General features: G+C 35.6%; 1 protein-coding gene across 15 annotated transcripts in view; it reads left to right on the forward strand.

Annotated features, from left to right (window-relative positions):
• The window catches only part of SLMAP (sarcolemma associated protein), a 78,344-nt gene extending 65,389 nt beyond the window's left edge, over positions 1-12,955 (forward strand). For 13 of the 15 annotated variants that reach the window (XM_030458728.1, XM_030458731.1, XM_030458730.1 and 10 more), the window contains 5 exons: positions 2,238-2,558; positions 3,778-3,895; positions 4,707-4,878; positions 6,200-6,334; positions 10,948-12,955. In XM_030458728.1, the coding sequence (XP_030314588.1) occupies positions 2,238-2,558; positions 3,778-3,895; positions 4,707-4,878; positions 6,200-6,334; positions 10,948-11,037 (836 nt within the window). In that variant the 3' untranslated portion in view covers positions 11,038-12,955. Of the gene's footprint in view, positions 1-2,237; positions 2,559-3,777; positions 3,896-4,706; positions 4,879-6,199; positions 6,335-9,821; positions 9,912-10,947 lie in introns of all 15 variants that reach the window. The other 2 variants (XM_030458729.1, XM_030458733.1) reach the window with 1 other exon arrangement.
• Positions 12,956-13,243: the final 288 nt, after the last annotated feature.

A 13,243-nucleotide genomic window follows, 5' to 3' on the forward strand; every position in this document is an offset into this window, starting at 1 on the left:
ATGAGGTAATGGCTTACATGAATAAGAGAGGTAATGGAAGTTTTCTTTTAATTGCCCTTTCAAACTATATCCAGAGTTTCAGAAACCATTCCAATATTCTTAGTAACAATTTTTCTGTGTATGTTATTTCTACAGCTTTAGACACACTTGTATGAGTTTGGTTTTTCAGTCATACTATGCTTGTTTTCATTTTGTTATGCTTGTTCTCTTTAAATGCCTTAACATTTAAAGAGAGAGTTGTTCATCAGCAGTACAGACAGAAGGAAGAAACTACTGCCATTGCTGAGAAGCAGGAATTTAGCTTTGTGTGTTTCAAAATAGTATGAGGAAGATACTGGTCTGAGAAATCACTCCTTGCAATAGGCACCTCCTGTCATAGCAAGTTGTAATTCTTGGTGGTTTAGAATCATGTGGTTTTCTAGCATATTGGTTTGGTTTCAAGGCTTCTAATGTAAGGAAACATGGAAAGGCAATTGTTGATGTGTTGTGGTGTGTTACATGACTGTCAGGTTGTTCTCATGTTTTACTTTGCCATTCTGTTAGTATAACCCTGTAGAAACTATTTCCAAGCAAATAAAGTGATAATAAGCCTCATGTTGCTCACATGTTAAAAATCCATCATAATGCAAATGTCTTTGTTCTGGATCAGATAGTCTGTTTCACCTTGAACAGGATTACTGTGAAATCTAACTTAATCTCATCTATAGTAGCTCTTTTGTATTACAGTATATAATAACTAACATGTTTCTTCCCCCTACTTTTGCCTTCTGAATGGGGAATTGGGTAATTAACAGATTCTTTATCTAATGAGCCAAGTGTCTTGCTGGAGCCTGTCAAAAAGAGGGGAGAAAAATGTTGCATTTTTCTTTTTCATTATATATCAGCTTATAACAAAGTTTTCTAGACATGAATTCTACCTGTATTATGGTATATGCAGCTACTGAAAAACAAAGTACAGTTGTCATGGGAGTGCAAGTCTCTTTTTAGTAGTTTTCATGCTGTATCAGTTCACAGCACAGCTTGCTCCCATTCTCATCTTGTTTGGATTCAGCTTCTGTAATGGACTGAGAGAATAAAAATAAATGCAAGCAATCTATCAAGGTCACTCAGCCTTGGTTATTTTCCTTGTGCTTTCCACTGTACTTTTTTTGCCCTTTGCTTCTCAAACACATAACTTCAATTATGTAATTGTGACACTCCACAGTATCTGAAATAGTAAATTTTCAAGTGCTTTTAAGAACCAGGTACTCTTCTCCTCAGAGCAGTTCTTCTTTAATTAAGTTGCTGCTTTCTCCCATGTTAAAACCCAATGAAATACATGCGAGCTTTGTATTCTTTAAAAAGCTGAACAAAAACATTTAAGCAAATTAGCACTTTGTTTCCATTAGTCAGTTCTAACTATAATTTGTTCTTTATTTCATACTTCCCTTTCCTCTGTACTGCACTTTTCTTTTTCAGCTGTTTGCACTGGATTCTATTTGCATGCAAGTTAATGAGAAATAGTTATGCTCAGAGAGGAGGTGTGTTCAGTAGTGAAACAGTTCTGAATGGGAATAATTTGTAAGATTTACTTCATGAAGAAATGTAAAATAACCTAGTGTGTATTTGACTGATGTGCATTTGCAGTAAACTGTAAATTCTAAAGGACTACTTAAACTTCAGTATATATGGTGCAGCTGACCTTTTCAATTCAAAATTAATCCTGTGCTTTTACAAACGTTTTTTTCAAAGAAGTGAAGGGCTGGAGTAGAAATTAGACCCTATGCCTCAAGTATTAATAGACACCACAAGTTAACTGCTGCCTAGGCAAGCATTACTGATGTAGCTTTGTGACTGTTTGGCTTGTCACAGAAGCTTTTTTGGTTTTTTTTTCCTCTTATTTCTCAAGCCCCACAGTATCCTTTTTGTGTAATACTTGTTTTGCTTACAATGATGTTGAATCCAGATCTTCATGATTTTGGAGTTCCTTCAGTATCACACACACACAACACAACTCTGTCTAAGCTAGCTTTGTCCAGCAAGAACCCTTGTTTATTTTAACTCTGTAATAGATGACCACACATACATGTCTCTTTAAGGGTACAGAATTTTACAAGATTAGTATATTTTTTCAATTGCATTAGGATTCTTTAGTCCTATTAAGCATCAAGATTGTTCTGAGAACGGGAGTTACGGTTTTTAGATTTTTCTGTAAAAATCTGTTTTTGAAAATACTGACGTTAATGTGTACTTTCCAGCTCAGTTGGAAAGATTACAAGAAGATATTGAAAATCTTCGTAAGGAAAAGGAGAGTGAAGTTTCAAGCACTCGAAATGAATTAGTCAGTGCTCAAAATGAGATTCTGTCTCTTCAACAAGTAGCAGAAAAGGCAGCATCAGAACGAGATACTGATATTTCTGCCTTGCAAGTTGAGCTGCAAACAGTGCGAGCGGAACTTGAACGGTGGAGGAAAAACGCCTCAGATTATGAAAAAGAAATTGTCAGACTGCAAGATAGTTTTCAGCTCAGATGTCAGCAGTGTGAAGATCAGCAAAAGGAAGAGGCTACTCGCTTAAAAGGTACTTAATTAAAAGGATGTCACAGTCCAGTGCCAACAGAAATGTACTCAGTCTAAACCATGTCAATTACTCAAATCACGATTTGTCTCTCTAGTCATTTACTATGTCTATATACACACACATATGTATTTATATATGTGTGTCAGGGCTTGTAATATTAAAAAAGCTGCTATGTATACTTCATTAGATAGTAATTGTCAATTATGGCTAAATTAGCTTAGGTGCTGTTTGATATTGAAAGTAGATGAAGTATAATTGCACTTTAAAGAGATGGAAAACTTGTATTGTTTGAAGGATTGATACTGCCACAGATTTCCAAAGGGACTTGTGTACCTTCTGTTTAATTTCAGCCCTTAAATGGGTAGCTTCACTCGAGTCAAATAACTGTATATTTATGGCCTAATAAAACTGTTAATCATAACATAAGAATGTTAATTTTAAAATGGAATCTTTAGTCTGGGTGCATGATGTAGAGATACATAAATATGTTGTGCTGAGCCAGCACGGGGCTTCTTCTAGGCTCATTCATTTGCAATTCACTTTACCTGTAATGCACCCCATGTCCCTTGAGGGCTGTTTGAAAGCCCCTGCTGCAGGCCTATAGCTTCAGATCTTGAAGAATATGCTAAGAGAGTTCAAAAGCTCATGCTGAGACTTCATACATGGCACAAAGAAACTAACGTGTAAAATATACTTTAAATTCTGAAGCAGTTAATCTTTGTGCAGTTCAGTGTCTGGTGCTGTATTCCTAAGATGTGTATAGCACTGAGTTTTATCTGTTTTACCAGGGACTAATTTATTTCACGTTCACCCCTTACTGCTTTAAACATTCTGTTCCATTGAGCTGAGGCATGGTATCTAGTGGTTCTAGTTGTTTAACTTCCCAGACTTAAAAATAGTATTTTCTTCAAATACTTTGTTGTTTCTGAAATACTAGAGTAGACCCATAAACAGGCTGTTCTTTACTCCTCTGTGCCTGTGAAAAAGTTCACATTAAAAAAAAGCCACTAGCCTATTCAATGGCTCACAAACCTCATAATACTAGAAAATATTGCAATGTTTTATAGGTGCCCCTGAGAGAGTTCATGTGACATGATTATAATCAAATACATTTGAGATTTATGACTGGTATCAACTTTTCCTCCATTTATTAGCTGGTGATACTTGAAGCAGTAGTGAAATAATTTTACTCAATTCAATTACATTTTATTCATTGCAGGTGAACTTGAAAAGTTGAAGGCAGAGTGGAGTGCCCTGGAAGCTGAATGTGTTACTCTAAGGAAGAAAAATACCTTGCTTACATCTGAACTCCAGAGACAAGAGAAGGAGCTTTCTAGGTAAGGACACAGTGGATTTGTCTAGGGAAGGTATCATAGGAGCTGTTTTTTTTTTTTTGTAATTCCTAAAAGGGATACTACATGTCTGATGGTGTTTCTATTTGAAACTTTGGAATTTCATTTCTTACTGATTTTTTTTTTTATAGTATTGAGTAGAACACACTTTCATGCCAAATTGTGATACCAATCTGTTTTGCATATTTTTCATATGAAAGGTTAAGCAAGCAAATGCAGGATTTGCATAATGAAAATATGCAAGATCTCTCCCTTATTTTTCTTTCTGTTCTGCAAGTATGAGTTGTGACTACTTGGTTATCACACTGAAGTTTTGGCTTCATTTAGAGCTTTCTATGAGTATTGCACAATTGTACTAAACCCTTGAAGACTATGCTAGCTGTTAGTTCATGGAACTGTAGAAAGCAAAGTGTGTCCATAAACTGGTTAAATACTAACAACCTTAGGCAGACTTCTCATTGCAAATCTGTTTCATAATGCTTTGGAGTTAATAATGCTTAGTGAATAATAAAAAATAATAATTAAAAGTTTTGAATGATAAATTATTTCAATTATAGATTATAATGGTGTAAGCACATTCTGCTGTGTGCATATACAAAGCAAGACTATGGCCAGCCTTCTGTGTCATTGTGTTGTGTAGAGAGATAATGGTTATTTGTACTTTTATGGTTGCTCTAGGTGGGTATTTCCATATCAAATACATATGACATTTTGGAGGATGAAAAGTGCTTAAAAAATTAATATATTGTTTCTTTGAATTCAAAACACAAGGAACCAACTGGATTTTGTCTTTCAGCTCTCAGAAACAGAGCTTAGCGCTAACCAGCGATATAAGTGTTCTTGAAATGTCTCGAAAGGAACTTGAAAATCAGATGGGATCTTTGAGAGAAAAACATCAGCGGGATGCAGATAGTCTAAAAAGCCAACTCAGTGAAGCTGAGAGTCAAGCAAAAGACTTTCAGAAAGAGGTAACAAAGTATATTTCTGTTTTGAGATAATACAGTTCTCAATGACATTGGCAGCAAAGCTCAAAGGAAAAATATAAGACTTCTAGAAAATAATTTTTTTCATATTTTAATGCAAGTACTTTTGTGGTAGCTAATAATATATAAACTGGGAGTTAAATCCTGAAAGATTTCAGATAAAATGGCTTGCTTGTGCTTTGCGAGCTTCCTGAAGTTTTCTTTCATGCATTACCTTGGTGCATTTAATTTTAAGCTGCAGACAGCTTAAATAAACCCTTATTAAGAGTCTTGTTGGATATCACGATGTAGAGTTTCATTAGCTGTTATGAATCAAACTCAATTCTTTTTATGCAGTGTGATCCTTCCAAGTTAGCTTTGAACTCTCTCGTGTTTGACAATGAGACTACACATTCTTTACAAAGATTATGATGGAAGAAGGCCATAGCCTAAGAATTTCTTGCATTCTTTTATGAGCATTTTGAGTGGCATTTTCCCCAGTTACTGTTTTTAGTTTCTTTTGCAGTCCTTTTATTATTAATTTGTCCATGTCGCATTCCGTACAGCATTTGAAAATCCTAGTCTTGTTAGTCTGTTTTTGTATTCTGATGCACTTGTGAAGATGCCTGACCTTTTAAATTTGTGTTAAATGCCTGTACTCAAAGTCATTAGTTCTGTCCTTACTAATCCCTGTCATGTGGACTACAAGTAAGGTGATGATCTATAAAAAAAAATTGAAGGTGAGCAAGCTGCTCATACTATAGGAGTCAGACACGTTCACCCCTATTTGTTCTTGACCCACACCAAAGGTTACAGAAGAATAGTAATAAGACTTTTTTTTAATGCCTTTTTTACTCTTATGTTTGAGTTTGCTATATGTGAAAAGGATTTGGTTTGCTTCATACAGAATGTTGATTTTTGCACCTATTTGATTGGTATAGATAATTATGCTACAACACAGATATAATAACCACTGTTTAAACATGACTCCTTGTTCCCCTGTTTCTTGTTTTGTCTTCATCATTTTTACAATCCTTTCCAGTATGATAAGGAATAATTGTTTGGTAGGAGAGATGATGTAAGACCTTGTATATACTTCATATTTGGTTTTGGTAATCCTAGTCCTCTTAAGTCAGGAACAAAATATTCATTTAGAAAAAAAGATAATCTAAACTAAGATTTTTCTACCCTGCTTTTTTGAAGAAGGTATGCTGATCCAAGGTGAGGTACTCTATGCAGATGACAGGAAAGGAAGCTGTGTGCTAAGCAAATGTAAGCATGTGTGGGGTGTTCAGGAGTCTGTAGACTGTTTTCTCTTTGTCTTTAGTATGAAAGAACACAGACTGTGCTCTCAGAGCTGAAGGCGAAGTACGAGATGGCTGAACAAGAAAATCAGTCACTCACAGAAGAACTCAAACAATGTAAAGAAAACCTGAAGCTGCTACAAGAAAAAGGAAACAACGTAAGTCCGTACAAAATATGCGGGGGAAGTCAAGTTATGAGACCAGTAATTCTGTTGATTGAGGGGAATATATAAGTGTTAAATAGACCAACTTAAAAAAGGGGGAGGGGGCTGTTTACCATATTATATGCAAAATTTCATTCCATTTGTACTACCAGTGCAGATTTGCAGGTCATTACTTTTATATTTGTGCATGCAATTTAAATTTCCAGTTGTGTGACATTTTGAAATGCAACCTTAGATATCTGCTGTCTTGAAAACATCTGGCTTAAATGCTAGTGAACAATAACTAAGCAAAACTTTGATTTCAGAGAGTGTTACACTTGTAAAAGCTGAGAAACCTGGATCCAAATGAATTGAGCAATCTTTTACACATATGTTAGTGTTTATTGCAATGGATGTTCCCTCCTAAGTCTTGCTCATGCTTCTTAACAGTGGTTATTCCTGATCAGCTCATGCTTTAAACAGTGCAGTTTAACTGTCTTTCCTATTCACTAATGAAAATATTTTCCTGTTGCAATTAATTTGAGAGGCTGTATCCTTAGAATTGAGTTTACAGCTAGGTAAAACTTTATACCAAGATTACTGAAATCCTCCAAGTGTTAAGGGTGTGGCAAACATTTTATGAGGTGGTCATAGCCTTATTTTAGATACCTTACTGGAGTGGGATGCCCGGTTTATTGTCTTCCTGTACTGCTTCTGTGATTACTGAACAACTGCAGTGGACAGTGCATAGCAGGAGGATAATGGATGTTCCCTAATAGCCTTTTAGAAAACTATTTCTAACTATAAAGGAAGTTTTACAGGTGCTCTCCTCTAAAATCAAGTGGCTACTAGATGCCCAGAGTTTGTATGAATACCCTTGCCATAGCCCGTTACTGAATGTAAACCCCTAACATAGTGGAGCTGCCACAGATGTGAAGACTTTGAAGCCCTTCTCACTTTTTTCAGCCATATTTTCAGGAATATCATGTCATAATTCTCATGGAACTGGATTACAATTCTTCTGCAATAGCCAGGCAATACTGAGTTTCTATAATAGGCAGAAGTCAAGAACAACCAAATGAAAAACTCTCATTCTAGTAGAAGAGATCATACTGAATAAATAATTGTGTGAGTTTTTTCTTCTCTTTAAAAGCATTAACCTCAGCATTAAAATGGAAAACCAGGGATAGTAGAGGGAAGAAATACTATAAAGGGAACTGGAACACCTGATGCAAGTGGAAAAGCTTGCAAACTAAGGGAAATTTTATGAAGACTTTGAAATGAGTATTTAAATGAAATCTGGAACCACAGCAGTTGCCAAAATCTGCTTCCAGAGGAGGAGTTAGTTAGGGCAGTTGAAACTGGGAGGTCAGGGTGTGATGAAGAGCATCCAACCATATAAGGACTTGCAGGACAAGGTTGCTGTTCAAGCAAGTATTACTCACAATCAGTAACATAAAACATATCTATCTTGTGATTACTTGAAGCATCGTGGATACTGGGCTGAGTTCCAAGGTCAAATTTTTCAAGTACCCTTGTACTCTTATGCTGGAATCATTATTTGCTACTTCATTTCCAAGCATAGTGTCCCACGGAAAGTGACTTCCCACTGTGGGATTTGTTCCTTTTTGCAGTTCATCTGCATCTGAGTTGGTATATTTTCATATTCTAATACTTGATGCATATTTTTGATGAAGCACTGACTTACATGCTCTTTGACAATAAGGAGATTTTTTTATAGATTGATAAGTTTGTGGGGGGTGGGGGAAATGAGTTGTTTGGAAGCAGTTTGATTTAGGGAGGTGGGTATTTACCATCTGTTTCATTTGCCAAGATGCCACAGCTTATGAATGTGTATAACTTAAAAAAATAAAAAAGCCCAAAGAAGTAAATTTTCCATGGAATTGTTCAGTGAACTAGCAAATGTTGGATAATACAAGACTTCTGTACTTCATTTGGGATATCATTTAAATATTCTTTATGCCTCAGGTTTGCTTTTAAAAACATTTTGTGTTCTAAAATGCTTAGCAGTGTGGTTGTACTACTTGTGCTTGCATGCTTGTAGTCACTGATTACCTCCTGATGTGCTTTATATGACAGATTTGTTTATGTGAATGGTTTGAGAACATCAGCTGCTCTGGTTGACGTAAATTCTGGCACTTGTTTGAACACTGCTGTGATTATTTCTACCGATGCTTTCTGTGGGAAGGTGGCACTCTGATTGTGGCACCAGTGACACAAAAATAATCCTGCATGAAAATGACTTCAATAGTTACACATGATTTGTCTACTAAATTATCCCCTTGATTAAAACGATTTTAGACTAGAGACTAGAATGCCTTCTAAGATTCCTGTTTTGAACCATATCAGATATTTCATGACTAAGTGACTTCTACAAGTTCATAACAGGATGAGATTTTATTAATTAATCACAATGTTTTAGGAAGTATTCAAACACAAATTTATTATTTAGTTAGTTGACTGAACAAATCAAGGTGGTTTCAGCACAGAAAAAGTTCTTAAGAAAGTATTTAGATAGTTTGAACTTAACCTCTGTTTCTGTGTGTGTGCACAAATACATAGGCTAGAGTGCAAAGAAAGCAGATGTCTTCCAAGGACAGCTTAAAGAATTTGGGTCCCTTTTTGCTTATAATTTATCATGTTAGGGATGGAGACTGTGCACCCTGAATGTGAAGTAGTTTACAGTTAATTGAAGGTAGCTGGGAAAATTTGTATATGGTTCTAATGAGGCCATAAGCTAAATGAACCCTGCAGTCTTGCCAGCTGGTAGTTTGGCCCACATGCAACACTTGATCAATGTTCAGAACTGCATTTGGTCACAAGGCTGATGACCTGGCCAAGGATGCTGATCTTTGTGTTACCTCTTAGCAGAAATTCACTTCCCTGCTTTATAGTGACTTAGTGTTGATTATACAGTCAGGTTACAGTCTCACAGAAATATCTCTACTACTGGGATTGCCTGTGGACATTATTGTAATTGATTCACAATTGTAATTGATTCAGTGGAGGAAAAAGATTGTTTTTCCTAGAGGCTGGTGATGGAAAATGGGAAAGGCTGATGTGCAAGGAATGAAGAAGTAACTGGAAAAATTAAATATCTGGTGTGAGGTTTTTTTTTTGCTTTAAGAAATCCAGATGGGATTTCCTCTTACTTGGAAAAACTAAAATAAACTCTAAGTAAGAAACAGGCAAATCAATTTAAGATTTGTATTGGTTTTAAGTGCTAAATTCCAGGTTGTGACAAGAGGTCTCTTAGAACATTTTCTGCTTACTTCCCCTTATTTTTAAACATCCTTGTTCATTTAAGTAGAATGGTGTACTAACTTTGTATACCAGATTAGATAATGCTGTATTGTGTTAGATGTCTTTAATACATTTCAATTAAAACAAAACTCACTGACTTATTTTCCCCTCTCTAAATCACCTTTACCTGATTGATTTATAGCACAAAGTGATTTTTAATATCCCTTCCCTTCTTTAGCCTTCCATATTACAACCCGTCCCAGCCGTATTCATCGGCCTAATCCTGGCTTTCCTGTATTGGTGTTACGGCCCATTGTGGTAGCGAAAGGTACAAGCACTACTGTTCAGTCAATGTATGTTTGTCCCTCTCACCTGTTTGTGCCATTTCTGTATAAAATAGTGCATGGTGAAATGCTCACAGGTATTTCCTTACCTGAAGCAAACCCTTCATTTAATATGCATTCTGTTGATACTGATGAGCTTAGCAATCAACTAATCATTTAACTTACGTGTGATTTCTTGATTTCTAACAATGAATTTTGTCCTAACTCGTTCTGAATGTGCATCTTCTAACTCAATCTCAGTTTGTCTTCAGCAAATGGGCTACCTTTTGCACAATGCTGCGATGCTAGGGCCTGTAAGAAAACTTAATTGCTTACTTAACTAAGAAAAATGAAGAGTTTGCCTCTAAATAAAAAACAAGCTTTGGTTACTATTTATGGACTAAGAAATTCCTCTCTGGCTCTAAACACCTTAATTTTTCTCACTGTTGCTATGAAGAAGATGGAAAAAACCAAAACAAAACAAAGGAGAAATAGGTGGTTGGTTTGTATTCTGAACTCTCAGCTTGCATTTTCTCTAATGTGTCTCAATGTGTCCTCCTGTTAAAATGCTATTGTTGTCATTACATGTTGTGAGAATCCATTTGAAATTGTGTTGTTAGGACCTGCTACATAATAACCTCATAGATCTGGATTAAAACATTCAAAAGTTAAAGATGTTGGTACTGTGTAAACCTGTATCTAGCGATTACTTGGCACTAGGGATGTTTTAAAACATCTTAAGGCCTCACATACTTAATAGCAGATTTCTTTGAGGTGTGTACAGTAATGAAGCTGGAAATATGGAACGCCCAAAACTTCTCCTGATGATGCTCAGTCATGAAGAGGTGTGGATTTCCCTTTGCTAGGGAAACCTGGTTCACTGTGGTGCTCTAAGTCAGGACTAGCCTGCAGTAGGGCTCGTGGGTAACATTTTAGTGATGCCTATCAACAGGTATTCAGGACTTTCAGGAACCACGGGGTAAACTGATTAGTATGAATTAGAACAAATATGATATTGATTTTTTTTTTCTTTCCACACAGAGACAATGGCCTTGGATGCCTGTGATGGCAGCTTTGGTTGCTGTGACAGCCGTGGTGCTGTACCCAGGCCTAACCAGAGCTTCTCCATGAGAACTGTTGTTGAATCCATACACCGTCCTCCCTTTAGAAGCTGGCAACATTCATATACTGAGGGAAAACAGTTTAATTCTCTTCCTTTTTACCTCTTAATACAGCACAGCTCTGCGTGAGAACAGCAGTAGGGTCATTTGCTTTAAAGTGTATAAAATGTATTTGTCTATAAAGAGGGAATAAAATTGTGATTCATCATGCTGTGAGCAATATTGTTGCTTACAATTTCATGCAAGTTCTAAAATAGTATGTTGGGATTCTGAATACTATAATGGTGGCCTAAAGTAGGCTTCTTGGTACCAAATTATTTATAATGGCTAGGGTTGTGGACACTTACTTTAGAATCCGATTGCCAGATATAAAAGGAAAAACACACTTCTGAATTGGACACCCAAGCCAAGTACCCTTGCAGATACTTGGAAAACAGATGCAGTGTGCTCAGTGCCTTTCAGTACGATCTTTCTTTTTTTTTTTTTCTTTTTTTCTTTTCTTTTTTTTTTTTTAAGAAAAAAAAACAAAAATTAAAAAAGAACAAAACAGACAACAAACTGATATACCATTTTACTTGCTGTTAGTCACTGAGCTGTTGGGAACAAGACTTAAGAAAACTCTATCATGCCTTTTGAAGGAAGCATATTTTTTTTGATATGGATTGCTTTAATGATTTTTAAGAATAGACACAATTCATGTCCAGCCTTAAAGAGACAGAGATATTGATGGTGAAGACCAGCCTAGAGTATTTAGCGTGAGCGTGTGCGAGTGTAAGCATGTGTGTGCTCTTGAGTGAGCTAAGGTATTTCTGGGAGCAAGTACTTGGTCATTTGATGGACATAATGCAGTGATTCAACTTACATTAACTTTAGTTTGAATGTAATTTATTAAATTTCATATATTTAAAAAGATGCATTCTTTGAAAAGTATGAATACTTTCTCACATACCATATGTATCAATTTATTTTTTCAGTCATTTGATACTTTCTGACTTGAGCTGGATAAGCTCTTTAGATAAGCTTTTCTTGATGTAACTTTATTAAGCAAGCTGCTACAGTATGTCTGTGATTAGCTGAAAAAAAAGAATCTAAGATTCATAAAATACTACAAAATTGGAATTATATACCTGATGTTGTATTTTCAGGTGAAGATGATTTTAATTTGGTTGTAAAATTTTGTGCATCCTCATTACATGGCTGTAAGTATGATGCAGTGGTCCCCATTACAAAGTTTATTTTCCTTATCTAAGTACTATAGCTACTGCTATTTGCTGACTTTTGGTGGGAGTCACTGTAGTTAGTGCTGAATTAAATGTAGACTGTCGTTGTCTTGTTCAGCTCAACAGTTCTGTCAAAAAATTTTAATAAAGATTTAATATGCTGAAGAATGGTAAAGTAAAATGGGTCTGCTAAAGGAAACTTCAAAATAGGGAGGTAATCTCAGCAATTGAATTGGCTTTAAAAATGTTATGGCAATCGACAGATAGTTTAAATATTTAAATAGAAATTTAGCATATAATTTACTTTGTCAGGTTTTAAGGGTCATTGTCCTTTAATTAAAGGTTCTATCTAAAGTTACATGGGATTTGGTAATGGGAGGATTATTAGTTGGAAAAATAGTCCACAAGCGACTTATAGTAAATAAATACTGTTATTTAGTTCATTCATTTCATCCTTTTCAGTTGCAGGAAGCCACCCAACCACAGAACACTCGTATGCCAGTGGTACTTAGTACCTCTTGTATATAGGTTATTGCAAATATTGTTCTGAAATGCTTAACTTCAGAATTACATTTTTTAAAGTAAATAATTGTTTTAAATCTATTTTGTAAAGATATAAAAATACAATAGAATTTCTGGAGTACAGATTAAACTATTTGCACTAACACACGTGATGTGCATGATTTAATAAAATAACTTTACTCTCCCTATGCATGTTTGAGTTGAATGTCATTTAAAAACAAAAGATTCATGCTAAGTTTCTTTTGCGCTAGATATTGCCACAGTTACTAGGCACAGTGTCTGCAGCATGTCCAACTATAGCAAAAGATTTTTTTTTTTATCTTGTATTTCATGTTTGCACTGGTTTATATTTTTGTCTAGCTGATCTGTCTCTTGGTTGTGATTTTCAGAAAGAAAGGGGGTGCAGAAAGGCTTGGGAGAATTATTGACATGGGGGGGGAGGGAAACCATTTCACAGCTGAAGGTTGGCTTGTC

This window comes from Calypte anna, chromosome 12 (assembly GCF_003957555.1).
Source record: "Calypte anna isolate BGI_N300 chromosome 12, bCalAnn1_v1.p, whole genome shotgun sequence".
Lineage (NCBI taxonomy): Eukaryota > Metazoa > Chordata > Aves > Apodiformes > Trochilidae > Calypte > Calypte anna.